General features: G+C 38.1%; 1 protein-coding gene across 3 annotated transcripts in view; it reads right to left on the bottom strand.

The window, feature by feature from the left end:
- LOC145484909 (nuclear RNA export factor 1-like) overlaps positions 1-14,760 on the bottom strand; it is a 257,953-nt gene that overhangs the window by 542 nt on the left and 242,651 nt on the right. For all 3 annotated transcript variants that reach the window (XM_081463536.1, XM_081463537.1, XM_081463538.1), the window contains 2 exons: positions 14,514-14,575; positions 13,529-13,589 (listed from right to left, as the gene is read on the bottom strand). In XM_081463536.1, the coding sequence (XP_081319662.1) occupies positions 13,529-13,589; positions 14,514-14,575 (123 nt within the window). The remainder of the gene's footprint in view (positions 1-13,528; positions 13,590-14,513; positions 14,576-14,760) is intronic.

Here is a 14,760-nt window from a genome sequence, read left to right as displayed (position 1 = left end):
CTGAAATAAATGTGAAGTCTGGAATGAAGAAGTAATTATCGCAGCTGTAGTACAATGTAAGCAATTGCAAATAAAGTCCCCCCAAAAGGATTTCGGGTTTTGAGCACGTGTTGGGAGCATTAAACTGTCCAGCCTAGGGCGAGCGTGGTTCTTAAAATGAATTGAAAAGAAAACTTAAAAGGTGGCTTTTGGGCTTCTTGAGTTGCAATGTTATGGCAAACTGATGGTAAAGAAATGGTGAAAATTATGTGTAGTGGAATAACATAAAAAAGTGGCTATGAGCCACTCAACTTGGAAACTGGATTGTCTGTAAACTGGGACAATTTTGATGCCACTGCACTGAGTTTTTGTGTGGGATTTCCCAAACTTTGTCAGGGCCAGCGATATTTATTTCTTTATTACCCAGGCAGTGAGGCCTGGGTTTAAATTTCGGCTCTCTTTTTTTTCCTTGTTCAGTCACAAATCACCGTCTGATCTCTAAAGCGCATGCGTCATCTGTGCATGCGTACAAACGAACACACTGTTTGCAGTAGTCCAACACTAAAGGACGTTCAGCGTTTTCGGAACGGGTCAGTCTGCTATGGTTGGCCATTCGTTTCAAAATTACGACAGGGTATACGCGGGTTTTTCTGCCGCGTATGTACGTATTTTTAAAGGGCCACATATTTGCGCAAATTCAAGCGCGGGGATTTGCGAAATAAATGTCCAAATATACGCGTCCTAAAAGGACCCATATACATGCGTGCTAAAATGCGCGTATATGCGGGTTTCGTAAATTACGTTTTATATGCCAGCATAATGTGCCTTTTAAGAGAATGGCTGTTCGTGTATGATAGTAATGAAAATTACTTTAACTAAGAATCGTCAATATGGCGGCACTGGTGAAATGCTTTGTCGTGGTCCATCTGCTATTTATTGTTTGTTACGGCAGCTCCCCCAGTGACTGAACTTCTAGAAACAGTTATGCGTCTTTTGAGTGACTGTTCAAGATTTTATCCTCACGCTAATCGGCGTAACATGGCAGAGAACTTGATCATTCGTCGTGAAGTTGCTGTGGATTCTATTCACCGTTTAGGACAGAGGTGCCCAAGCGAATGCTGAGAGAATTCTGCCTCTTGAATTGCTGGTGAGACAAATTCAATACTTACTACATAGATGGGAAATGTTTGCAGTTCAGTTTTGAACTTGAGTTATTTCAAACTACGCGAAGCATAAGCAGTGGAAAACATTTTTATAGAGGAAAATTTATATTTGGGTTAACTTTTAATCCTGGGTTAGCGTTAACCGGCTTTCGAACAACCCGGCCCTGCTGATTTGAGAAATAAGACTGACGTGGGTTTCCAATTCTGGTATCAGTATCATGCTGGGTCATTTGCGAAGTAGAAATATCTATGTTCAGCGTAAGCGTGTAAGGAAAAGCCTTTTTCAAACTGACCCAGCAGGGTCTGATTTGAGGTGGTTCAATACCATCACAAGGCGTCAGGGGACCTAATTCTCTCTGGCACATTGATGGACTACACTGCCTTATCAGTTGGAGGTTTGTCTGTACACAACCGGTGAATTGAGCGTCTCTGGAGAGAAGTCTTTATTGAAGTCGGTCAGTTCTACTGCACTCTGTTCTACCAGATGGAAGAAAATGACATCCTGGAATCGACCAGCGTAATCGATCTGTTTTTGTTTGTATTACATATTTCTTTCCAGAATTAACAACCAGTTAAACCTCCTAGTTGAGGCATGGAATAACCATGCTGTACGCATAACCAATATGGGTGAATGCAGTGATTTTACAAGATATATGTAGTACTGGAAATACTAGCTGTCAGGGACACATTTGATGATAACACCCAACCAGATGAATTATCTGGTGAAGACCCAATAGGACTTACACTAAAATCACATTCTGTTTCCTAAAACTTCCCTTGAGGTATTCATATATCATAGGCTGGAAAACCCATTCTTCCATTAGAAGCTGATGCAGTTGGCAAAACCTTAATGGGAGTACACTGAGGTGCATGAAACTGCTCTTAATGCAAACATGTCCCATCTAAGTAGTAAATATTGCATTTGTCTCACCAGCGATTCTAGAGGCCGTATCCTCTCAGCATTCGCCTTGGTACCTCTGTCCAATGAGTCAACTAAAGGATTAGCCTGCGTAGCTTGGCGGTTTAGAAATTTCTTAAGCCATTTGAGCGCGAGCGCACAAAGCGACAAAGCCACGAAAACAAGCAGGAACCCCCCCGGCTCCTCGTGGCTACGGCGCATTTGGCACTCGTTATCACGGCTTTGCCGCTTTCTTAGCGCGTTCAAATTGCCTAAAAACCGCCAAGCTACGCAGGCCACTAAACGATGTGCAGAGTAATCCACAGCAACTTCATGACGATTAGCGTTAGGATAAAATCTTGAACAGTCATTCAAAACACGCATAACTGTTTCTAGAAGTTCATTCACTTGAGAGCTGCAGTAACAAACATTAAATAGCGGATACACCAAGACAAGGCATTTTACCACCGCCGCCATAATGATGATTCTTAGTTAAAGCAATTTTCATTACTATCATACACGAACAGCCATTCTCTTAAAAGGCACATTTCGTGCTGGCATATAAAACGTAATTTACGAAACCCGCATATACGCGCATTTTAGCACGCATATATATTGGTCCTTGTAGGACGCGTATATTTGGACATTTATGTCGCATATCCCCGCGCTTGAATTTATGCAAATATGTTACCCTAAATGGTCGTATATATGAACTTAAAGCCCATACGTAACGTATGTAAACAAGTATACGCAGCAGAAAAACCCGCGTATACCCTGTCGTAATTTTGAAACGAATGGCCAACCATAGTCTGCCAGTCTTACAAGAGATCAATTTACGAGCGAACATTTTGAGTGAATTTATCAAGAATCATGCTATACCAAAGGAGCTATCAACTGGGGCTATCAACTCTTCAACTTGACAAAAAGCATCTTCAAAAGCGTCATCGTATTTTTAGACGTGATTGTCAACCAAGTAGAATCCCAGCACCAACTCAAGAACGTCTGAGCGACAAGAGCAGAAAGGTTAGAGAATTTGTTTACGAATGTATCTGTTCGAGTACACCCAAATAAAACGCTCTGAGAAACTTCATAAAAAAGTTAAAATCTCGAACTAAACGATACTTCCTCGGTATTTTCTTATAACAGTGTCTTTGTAACAAATTATTGTACATTTAAGCTGGAAGAAACTAATGTATGTTGACCCCAGCAAAACAATTCTTGGCTTGCACTGTCACGCAATCCTGATGCAATAAAAACATTAGAAAACCATTTAGTGGATAAAGTCAAGAAATTTTCGTGTTATAGGAGATTAATAAAGATGACACTTCTCTCATTTTTAAGTCTGTGCATTTTCCCAAACCTCAGATACCAATCCTTGAATTAGCGCCACCCCCGTCGAATAAGCGCCCCTCCTATCACCCAAGATTTGAAATAAGCGCCTCCCCTTGAATAAGCACCACCCTCACCTTCGCCCATTTTGTGGACGAGTACTGAGCCAACAAAGGATGTATAGTTTTCGTCGTGTAGTATTAGATTTGTACATTGTTTCAGTTTGAGAACAGTGCTGGCTAAGTCAACACGTTGAACATGTTAAGTACTAATGTACTAACGTACTAACTAAGTACAAACTAAGGATCAGCTTTTTATGTCGATAAACAGCTTATGTTATTGTTGTTCACACGCAGATGATGTATTAAAAAAGATGATCATGCCAGGCCACAATTTGGGAAAAATTGAATAAGCACCCCCGATCTTCTCCTAAATTTGAAATAAGCGCCCCAAGCGCTAATTTGAGGATTGGTATTCGTCAAAATATTTAACACAAATTTACAGAGCCCAGTATGGAGCCGGGTGACTCACGGTACACCAACACTGCGGCCGGAAAGTAATGTAACATCTGGAACTTACTTTGGCTATCTAGGCGACTGATTATCTGTACTGAACAGACAAGCATTTACATAAGCACTTTTCCTAATACTTTAACTTCTGAATGGGCTAAAAATCACGAGATAAGTATATGTTTTTCGACAAACGCGTTCGTAGCTCTATGTCACGCACCGCCAAAACTCTGAAATTCAAAATGTCTCGCTTGCTTGAGTAATGCAAAAAAAAACAACAACAACAACAACGATAAAGGCTAAAGAAAATAGACTGAAACGTTTATAGGCTGATATAAAGACCTTGGCTCATTTCACGCCCTAAAGGCCTGCAAACGAGTAATAAGCTATTAATCGATTCCAAGAAATGCAATCAAGGCAGAATAGCTTAAGTACATCGTACTTCAAATGCAGAACATTGATTTAGCTCAATTGCGATATAGCTAGTCCTTCTCAGTAAAACAACTGCCTGGGTACACGCAGCGAAGCGTCTAGTTTGTGTAGGAGAGCAAAGTGTTTGTCATGTGGTTTCAACTTGGCATCTAGCCAGATGACAAGACTGGGTTCCACTAGTAAGACAGAGGACCCTGATAACGATCGTAAGGACTAGTGTTTTTGTGTGGCGGCCATTATACTGTGATTACTCTTATCTCATATGAAGTTTCAGTTCTCGGACAGAACTGCCAGCAGTTACATACTTAAAATATGTCACAAATTACTTTGATCAGCTGGAAATCCTGACAATTTCTACGAAAAATAAAATTCTAGTAAACAATGTCGCGCCGCGCAGTCACAATTGTCAGAAGAAAATTTATACTTGAATGGTTTCATTACTTTTAACTCCCGTCTATTGTTAAAATCAGCTTTTTTATATCAACCGAAGTTTTACAGACAGATATAACATAATGACAGAGTCCAGTATTTTCCTGTGTATTTATGGTTAGTAAGTTGAGGTGAGGTCCCCTCTTTAAACCATGATTTGTTGATACAGTGGAACCCGCCATATGACCACCCCGTTTAAACGACCACCCATTTATTACAACCACTTTTTTATGGCCCGAGCAAAAGCCCACACATTCTCCTATCTGAAAACCCTGTTAATCCGACCACTTCGTTATTACCACCAACGACCACCTTTTGGAGTGCTCAGTCCTTATTTTCTTTATAAAATTACCCCGTTAGTGCGACCGGTTAAATTGACTGGTGAGAAAGTTGAATGAAGACAGACACAATCTAACGGCTCTTCCACACACATTTCACACGAGGCCATATCCTGTTGTGGAACTGAAAGATGTCACTGTTTTTTTTGCATTACATGTACTCGGTTTTGTTCAGTTGCAATGAATTGCTGTTGTAAGGTTGAATTACAGTGGAATTAAATGTATTCATGTGCAGTACATGTTTAAAGCATGTTGCATCATAATATGACCCTACCTCGTTAATGTAACCCCTTTAATACGACTGATTTTCTATGGCCCGAAGGTGGTCGTATTAATGGAGTTCTACTGTATGTTGCATGACGGCGCCACTTTCCGTAGACTCACAAGTTTATAGGACCAAAATATTTGCAGTTGCCTTCAAACTTCGTACTAAACATTTTCACATTAGCTGGTCATGTTTACGCACAAAAGCTGATTTCTAAAAGTATAATTCACATACAGTGTTCTAATCTGGGAGCACGGATATTAGCTGACATTTGCAATCGTGTACTGGTTTATCGTAAACAAACTCCGTGTGACCAGCATCTGATTCTAATATTTCCGCTGATTAATAAAAATAGACAACATTTCTACTGCTTGGTTCAGGCTTACTCCTATAGATCTTGGCTTAAGAGTACTTTTCGAAACAATTTCGACCGGACAAAGACTAGACTGAACTATTCGCCAGGGATGAAGATTGTGTGACAAACCCAAAGAGGGTCTGCATAGGAGGCTAACTGATTATTTGTCTCCAGTAGAACTAGTCAACAAATCCCAGGACAAATGTAGTCAAAATACAGCCAAAGAAATAAAGCTGTTCCCAAAGTAAACATCCCCAAGGCAACGGGATTCAAAACTCGTGTTTGTGAACAGAATTAATATTTGTCCCAGTTATGTAACAAAAGCACATACGCACGTCGTCTTACATCCTGACGAAACAGGCCACGTTACTGATGATTACACTGTCCAAAATCACAACTATAAACGAGTGAACGATCGAGAAACCAAACTGTCTCGTGTGCAAGTGATTTTCGATGATGTCATTTGTTTTCACCCCTGTTGCGAAAGACAAGCCTAACCTGCAAAATGTGTTTAATTCAATTACTCTTTAATCTGTCAATCAACAACCCCCCCAATAACTTGGGTTTATATGTCTGCTGACTTTTTTTGCTGGGTTTTAGTATACCGTGTGAACCAACGGTTACACTGGATTTCTGATCTTGCCAAGGTAAAAACATGTCACATGGCAGAAAACCATTTTTCCTTCACGGTTATGTATTAATGTCAAACGGAGAATAGTAATTTGCTCTTATATCTTGGATATCAAAACACCATTGCAACTTACCACATTAAATGTCAAGCGCGCTTTATATGATTTTTTTGACGTATCCATGGGTATTAACCACGGGAAATTTACCACTGGAAATGTTGGCCATACTCACTAAACGCAGTTCCCTGCAGTAAAAGGGTTATTAGAGCCTCGTGTAACCGAACCCTAAGAGAACGAATTTCCTGGAAACTAGAAGTCCAAACATGTTTCTTCTGTAACCGTTTTTTCATCTGCAGCTTAGGGTCTTATAAGCAGAATTTTATGGTATCTTTACTCGACATTTATCACTATAACATGACAAAATATTCACTGTAAAGCTGCAATTTCTGTAATTTAGCCATAGTGCATATTTGATTGAAATCCCACACAAGTACGCATTGTGGACCTATTTTTAATCTGTAGTTCATATACCGTAAACATAGATTACTTCATAGAAAGTGCGACGTACGGATTTTTATTCACGAGTTGCAAAGTTTTTCAACGAGTGAATAAAAATCTGTACAAAGTACTTTCTATGTTGTAATTTGTTTATTGTATATATAACGAGAATTAAACATATTCGTTGAATCACCTTTAGTTTTTCCGATACCATAAGTTTACATGCAGAACAACAACAAATTCAAAACTGATCAAAATGACCGAGCGTAATAAAAAACAAATCTGCTTTCCAGTCCAGCAACAGGCGGACAAAGAACCTACACAAGCTTAAATATAATACGGGAGAATTCGTAAATACATAGGGTGAAATCTTTTTGCTTGTCCCTAATCACTCTCGGATTTAATCATGTAATGGCGGCGCTTCGCGCTGTGCAAAGACAAATTCGGACTCTTTGACTCACACTGTTTGAATTTGAATGTTCCTCCTTGAATTTTGTTGGCTTTCTGATGTTAAATTTACTTCCTCGGTTTCTTAAATGGCCATTGATTCTCAACTGAAGTTCTAGCGCTTAAGATGTTGGATATATTCCGCTGCTGTTTTTCCGAAAGTGAACTAAAACGGGAAGCCGAAGCCATGTTCTCGAAACACAAACTTCAAGCGGGCGCTGATTTCAAGACCGCGCTTCTCGGAAGCCATTTGAGTGCTTAACTCTGATTGGCTAAGTGATTCAATCTGAACGGTGATTGGTTATATTTTCACATGGGAAGAACGCTATACGCGAAGCTGATTGGACGTATCGCTTTCTTCACATGTGGAAATAGAGCACATATAGAATTCTATTTGCAAGGTTTATTGCCTAAAATTCTCGCTATATGTACAATAAATTCTCTTTTAAGACTCCCCTCTTAAATACGCCCCCCTCTCTAATAAGACCCCTTTTTTCCGAGGAAGAAAGTTATTAAGCCCCTCCTCTCTTTTAAGCCCCCCTCCCCTACCCCCTTATTCCACACAATCAAGTTAATAAATGATAGACTGTATTTGTAATGTAAACATGACTATAACACTTCATGTGGACTGATCTGGTATGGTTTGGCTGCGTAACCTCCAACTTCATGTGCTTGAACTTTTCCACTCAAATCTCCATATTAGACAGTCATTGCCCTGGCCCAAAACAGGAAGTAGGTAAGCCTAACCGTAGTCACCTCTTTCTTCCTCTTTTTTGATACCAGTAATGCGTTTAGCTAGGAATTAAATAAGCCCCCCCTCTCAAATAACCCCCCCTTAAAAGTGCTTAAAATAAATAGGTCCCCCGGAGGCATAATAGAGGATTTGCAGTGTCAGTTATATATTGAGCTTCAATGTGACAAAAGTGTTGAGACACTTTGCAGTAAAATTCGAATTTCGAGAATCTTGGAAACGTTTCCCCCCCTTCCCCCAAACAATGTTGATTTTTCTATTTCTAAGACTGCACACACCAGAGTGCCTACGCAACATTGAATTGGGGGGTCGGGGTATCAGAGAACTAATGCTAGATGCAAATAAAATAGAATAAGAAATTAAATATCGAAAAGTGTCACTTCCTAAAAGTGTTTCAACTACTTTTGTTGCTTATTGCAGTAACATAAACAAGACAACGAGGATTATCAGACATTGTTGATACCAAGTTTTGGTTTATTTCAATGGAAAAAGGTTGTTGCAATATTTTGGCTCTATTTCAGAGTCAAGTAGTTAGATCAAAACAAGTGGACAGCTTATATATCAAGGCTAATTACATGTAGGTGTATGAACAAGTAATGACATAAAATGATCTATCGAGCCAGAGAGACGATACACGAAGTGAAAGCCAAATTGTATTGTTAAGAAAAAATGCAAACTGCAATAGTAAGAGAATAATTAAGGAGATGTGACACCATTTAAAGCATTCTTGAAGTCACCCTAGTCCGAAAGGTTGTACCACAAAGAATGTACCAATTCTATCTGATCAGCAAAGCTAACTTAGCTAAGTTAGTATAAGGTGCGTGACCAAGTAATAAAATCCCTCACCATACCTGTACTGCGAGTCATATTTTCTTTCCTATTTTAAGCATAAAACCAGGAAGTACAAGGTAATTATCAATCCCCTTTTATTGAAAGGAAAATTAAGTTAAACTGTTTTTTTTGTCTCAATAAAAGATTCGTATCAAAAATCGTGACATTCCTCATGATGTATGCGTTACATTATGCGTCTTATAATGGAATTTGCATCACTCAGGTTTCAAATATATAAATAATATATATATAAATAAAAAATCACTCAGGATTCAAAAGGTCGAGTGCAATCATCATAATAAATTTCGATTGTTCAGACGTTCTGTTCCTTAAAACTCAGAGAAACACAAGTTTTCCTTCTTTCACTTCTCTGTTGTATCAGACTTATTACCTACGGATATATATTTATACTTAATCTAAGGGTTAAAATCTCAAGTCAGTGGCATCAAAATTGTCACTGTTTACAGACGATCCATTCCAAATTGAGAGGCTCATAGCCATTTTGATTTATTTTCAAAGTTATTTAGACACAAAGATGAATTCAAAATTCTGCAAGCTTAGATTGTTGCCGCTTCACATGGCCGTGGCCGCCGCGTGCATATTTGCATACGTAGCAAAGTCCATTGAAGTTTTCATAGCTGACAGCCATGGATAGGATGTGTGTACATAGTTTTGTCTTCTAAGAGTTTGTAGTCAATAATGGTTGAGTCTGCCTGCACTGTCCGATAGTCACCCACTTCAATGGAATGGAAGCGAAAGAAGGATAATAAATGGGTATGATAAGCTTATGTTTCCTGATGTTTCTTAATCTCATCTCTACGGACTTGCACCATTTCAACAGATGCTAAGATATTTAATGGCTAGAGAAAGCCGTTTTAACCGACTGAAATTTTTTCCGAATGGACACAGGCTGACGTTTTAACAGACACTTAAAGTTCCCTAACGGATAGAGTTTGGCGTATAAACAGATTGTAAACTTTTTACAATGGCTAAGGCTTGCCGTTTAACGGATGTTAAAATTTTGTAAATGGATAGACCTTGCCATTAAACGGATCAAGAAAATTTCTTAACGGTTTAGTCAAACATTTAAATGGTTTCACATTAGCTTTATATGGCTTCGCTAACTCTTACAACGGTTTTCACTATGTGTTTTAATGGATAACAAACAGATGACAAACGGTTTCATCTGTTTAATGGATAAGCGTTAGTGTACGTTTTCCTGTGTAATGTCACATGTATTATAAGGGCTTTTGCATTGAATTAAAGCGAACCCAATGGAGGAACAACAGTCCGCCAACATGGTCTCTGGACATTGTAAATAAACTGCGAAAGACACTCTCTGATTTTTCACCAGAATCCATACAAAAGAACCTGCACATATTATTGCAACCATATTCCTTCTTTTTATTCCTATTTTTGAACTCTTCATGGGGGTGGAGGTCATTTCTACGCCAAAATAACCGCATGGTTATTATGTTGAGATATTCCCATTTTTCACACTTTGATAATTAATCACTCAGGGAAATAATTTCAATTGACTAAATTCCCACAGGAAGTGACAAGCACGCCCTAGTTTCTGATTGGTAAACCTGTTAACAACAATTGACAGTTGATGAAATCGGATTACATGGAAATTGGTGGGCATAATGCGAAAGCAATGGTCAGTGGAATTACCACAAAATGACCAACCAAGAGAGTGATTTTTCCCAAACTAACTGTTACAACTAGCTATGCAATGAGCAACATAACCAGTGGCCAATTAGATATCTTTGCATAGATTTATCGATCTTAGATATTTGCTGACCCCTAGTTAGATAGATCACTTTTGTACAATTTTCCTATAATGTTTCACTCTTTTGAGCTCTTTATTCAGGCTGCATTCCTTTGGGGTGATCTGGATCAGGATCAGTGATCCAAGATTTGTCTGGATCATGGTGCATCAAAGAAACCGATGAATCCATGACCAGAATGGATTCATCAGTTCTTTTGATGCACCGTGATCCAGACAGATCTTGGATCAATGATCCTGATCCAGATCACCCCAAAGGAACGCACCCTTAGTTGTGCAATCTTAAACAGCATCTGCCTGTAAATATGTAGAATCCCGTAACAGCTGCAGTGAAACTATTCTCAGAAATTTCAAAGTTCCTGTAAGTTCAAATTTTCGTGAAATCTAAGAAAGTTTGAAATATCAGTTGATCAAACAAGATACCTGATGGAATTTATGGAAAATAAAGCATTTCCAATAGGCAAGTACAGAATGATGAAACTTGCCCTGATTTCATTTTACCATAGTTTGTTATCTGTGGTTTGATCATTTCTCTGTCTCGAATATTATCTTCAAGTATAAACGTTTTATCTACTTTTTATCTGTTAAAATACAATGATCACAATAAATATAAATACCAAACTTGACAAATTCCCCACAAACAGGTATTCTTGTGTTGGTCTTATTTTGATATTGCCAATGTTGCGTTTACTATGGTTAAGCCCAGGACTTTGTAGATGGGTTTCAAAAGAGTTCTGAATTTGATAATCAACCGAGGAATCATAGTCTTTGGCATATACTAACATGTCATCAAGGCTTTGCTTTTTGCATTAAAAGAATTTTTGAATGACGACTAATTGGTGATTTCTAGGAAAGGAATGATTGTTTTCAGTGGAAAATGCACTACTGTGATGGTGTTCGTCAGGTTCCCATTGATATAATTTGCATCACGTGCAGTTCACAAAAAAAGAATCAAGTCCAAACCATTTATGTTTGCGTAAAATGTTTCGGTTCCTGAATGTCTTCCCATTGAAACGTTTCTTGCAATAGATACTGAGACACTCATTTAAAGTGGTTTCCTCTGTCAAAACCAAAGAAACTACAGACCACTAGTTATGAGTGAGAACACTGCTGAGTTTTGAAAATTGTTTTTGTTGCAGGTAATTGTAACAAGATTTTTTTATTTGTTTGTTTCAATTGTAACTTGACACAAAAAAGTTCCTGCAAAAATTTCTTCTGCAAAAATTTATTCCATAATGAGGGCATGATGTGATAGAGTGACACTGATTACAAAATATAGCTGATTTGCAAAAATAAACTGTTATTGCCTGATTTTCCTTTCGACTTCCCTTTCACCAAAAGAAGTCTGACAGTCATTGTACATCTATCTTCCCAAAATAACTTCGACTTAATTGTAGGTGAAATGACTTCAATGTAGGCGAATCGTGGAATAAATTTTTTCATTGACGATTATCGATATCCATGTTTTATTTTTTTGAAACATTCTGCACCAAAACAAAAGGATATGATAACAGGAGAAGTCACCCTGCCTTGTTTCTTTATTTCACTACCTGAAGCTGAGCAAAATCGTGTAAAAAATATATTACTTTCACAACCAACAGATGCACTAAACATATGATGAATTTGACAGGTTTCAAGTGGTAATTTGCATAAATTGGTTGCACGTGCATGATGCAGCCATTCAATGAACTTCTGTGGGTTTCCTGCAAGCGTTTTTCTCCTTCTTGCCCTTTGCTGATGCTCACAATATTTTAATCGTGTCCTCAGAGTGGGACCAAACTCCCAACCGAGGCCCTGAGTTTTGGTGTTCATCACAATTTTCATTACAAATTCGTTAATTTTCTCTTCAATGCTTGCTTAGCTTCAGGTAGTTAAATAAAGAAACAAGGCAGGGCGACTTCTCTCTTTATCATATCCTTTGTTTTGGTGCAGAACGTTCCAAAGAAATAAAATGTGGGTATCGATAATCGTCGGTGAAAAATCTATTCCACATTATAAAAAGTTAATGTAAAAAAAATTCAATTTCCCATTTTAAATTTCCCATTTCAATTCCCCATTCCCCATTCCCATTCCCGTTTTAGTAACATCTGTCTCTCATAAAAACTTTTTCTCGAACTGATGTTTTGTCCCCGTCTCAGGCATTTGGAATGATGTGACAAGGAAACTTGCTGGGAACAGTTCAATGTGGTTATAATAAAAAAGCCACCGATCGACTGTCAAAACCAAACCTTGATAAATGTAATATAAGCTTGACATTACAGTTCCTAAGGTGAAAGAAATTCAATCTTTTCGCCGTAAATCGTAACCAAACAAACTTGTTGGAATAACTTTATCATAACAGTTACTGTTAAGACTCCACTGAGTGCTGCTACCCCCCGGGGCTTTTACTTCACCAAAAAATTAAATAACTCTTGCACACCTTGCATGCCTGAGGCATGTCTATGTTTTTACAACTGGTATAAAAATTCAATTTAGTAGTCATCTTTAAAAACAGAATTCACCATGTATCAGAACACAAATTAATGTATTTGCACATTACAGCAAGCTGTAGTATTTTAGATGTGGTACATTACCAGAATTATCTTAACACATGATCGGAGACATAATAGTTCACTTGGGTTTCGAAATTAGTCACTGGCTTTCCAATGAACTATTGTATATTTTATATCAAGAGTACAATCATCCTGGAGGACACTAGATTTCGTAAGTTAACGAGGTAATATTGGTGGGGAAGGGCTTATATGTAGCATACTTTTTCAGCAGGCTTATAGTTTTACACAGTTGCTCTGGTAAAACTAGGCATCTGCGATTGCATCATGAAACACAATTTACACAATTTTTTAATCACAATAATCTAATAATCAGCAGGTCATGCGCACTTTATACCTTTAAAGAAGTGAACACGTGTGCAGCTTTTTCATAATTCCACTCATTTTCAGAAAGACATCTAAAAATGCGAGAGAAGATATCATGCAAATGCAATCCAACAGAATACAGGTACATTTAGGAATTATACAGGATATTTTATACAATCAAAAGCCTCCACAAAAATATGCTTGGATATTTGTCCGTGGAGATTATCTGTTCCGAGAAGTACATGTAGAACAGTTTTCCGAGAGCACAGCTTGAGAAAAACTGTGAGCTCTGAGGAACAGATAATGTCCAAGCTAAGGACAATTATCCAAGCATATTCCTTAAGTCATAAGGGGGATATTGTGTTTATCACCCTTCAAATATTTTTCGAAATAGGGGGGATTTAAAAACTGGGGAATATCACTTGGGTCTTTGCCAGTTTTAACTGAGGCATATTCATTCACGTGAGGTGTATAGACCAATCAAGTGAGAGAAAAAATATTTGATGGATAATGATAACAACGCTCCAGTCTACAAGTGAATATGAAATATCATACATTTGAACTGCGGAGAAAGATATGAAGACATGATTGATCATCGCAGTTATATATAGCACAGAACTTAAGCAGTTGTGAAATTAAAGCCTGAAAAAAATTCAGGCCTGAACGGGATTTGAACCCATGACCTCTGCGATACCGGTACAGTGCTCTACCAACTGAGCTATCAAGCCACTGGGAGCTGGTCACTTTGTGAGTTCGTAATATGCCCATAGATGGTGAAGAATACAAGTGAATATATGAAATATCATTTATTTGAACTGCGGAGAAAGATATGAAGACATGATTGATCATGGCAGTTATACACACAACTTAAGCAGTTGTGAAATTAAATTCACAACTTAATTTAATTCACAATTGCTTAAGTTGTGTGTATAACTGCCATGATCAATCATGTCTCCATATCGCTCCAGTTTGTTCAGCAAGTTGAAAGGCTAAACAACCTGAAAGACACAACTCACTTGTATGACCATTGTACATTCATTGTAGATTGTTCAGAAAACCGGAGTACCATTTCTTCTTGCTGAAAAACAATACAGTTTCCAAACTAAAGCAATGCCCTAAAGGAGAAGGTCACTCCAAAACCGGTGTATTTTTTCCAATCACCAATAAAAAGTTTACATTGAGTTGAGTTACTCACCGTTGTTTTAGCTTCTGAAGTGGATGTGATCCCAATTAAAAAGAAGTGAAAAGTTCGACACAAGGAGC

The sequence above is a fragment of the Orbicella franksi genome, chromosome 4 (assembly GCF_964199315.1).
Source record: "Orbicella franksi chromosome 4, jaOrbFran1.1, whole genome shotgun sequence".
In the NCBI taxonomy this organism is placed as follows: Eukaryota; Metazoa; Cnidaria; class Anthozoa; order Scleractinia; family Merulinidae; genus Orbicella; species Orbicella franksi.
Note: the sequence above shows the minus strand (reverse complement) of the source record. Positions and strands in the feature narration are given on the sequence as shown.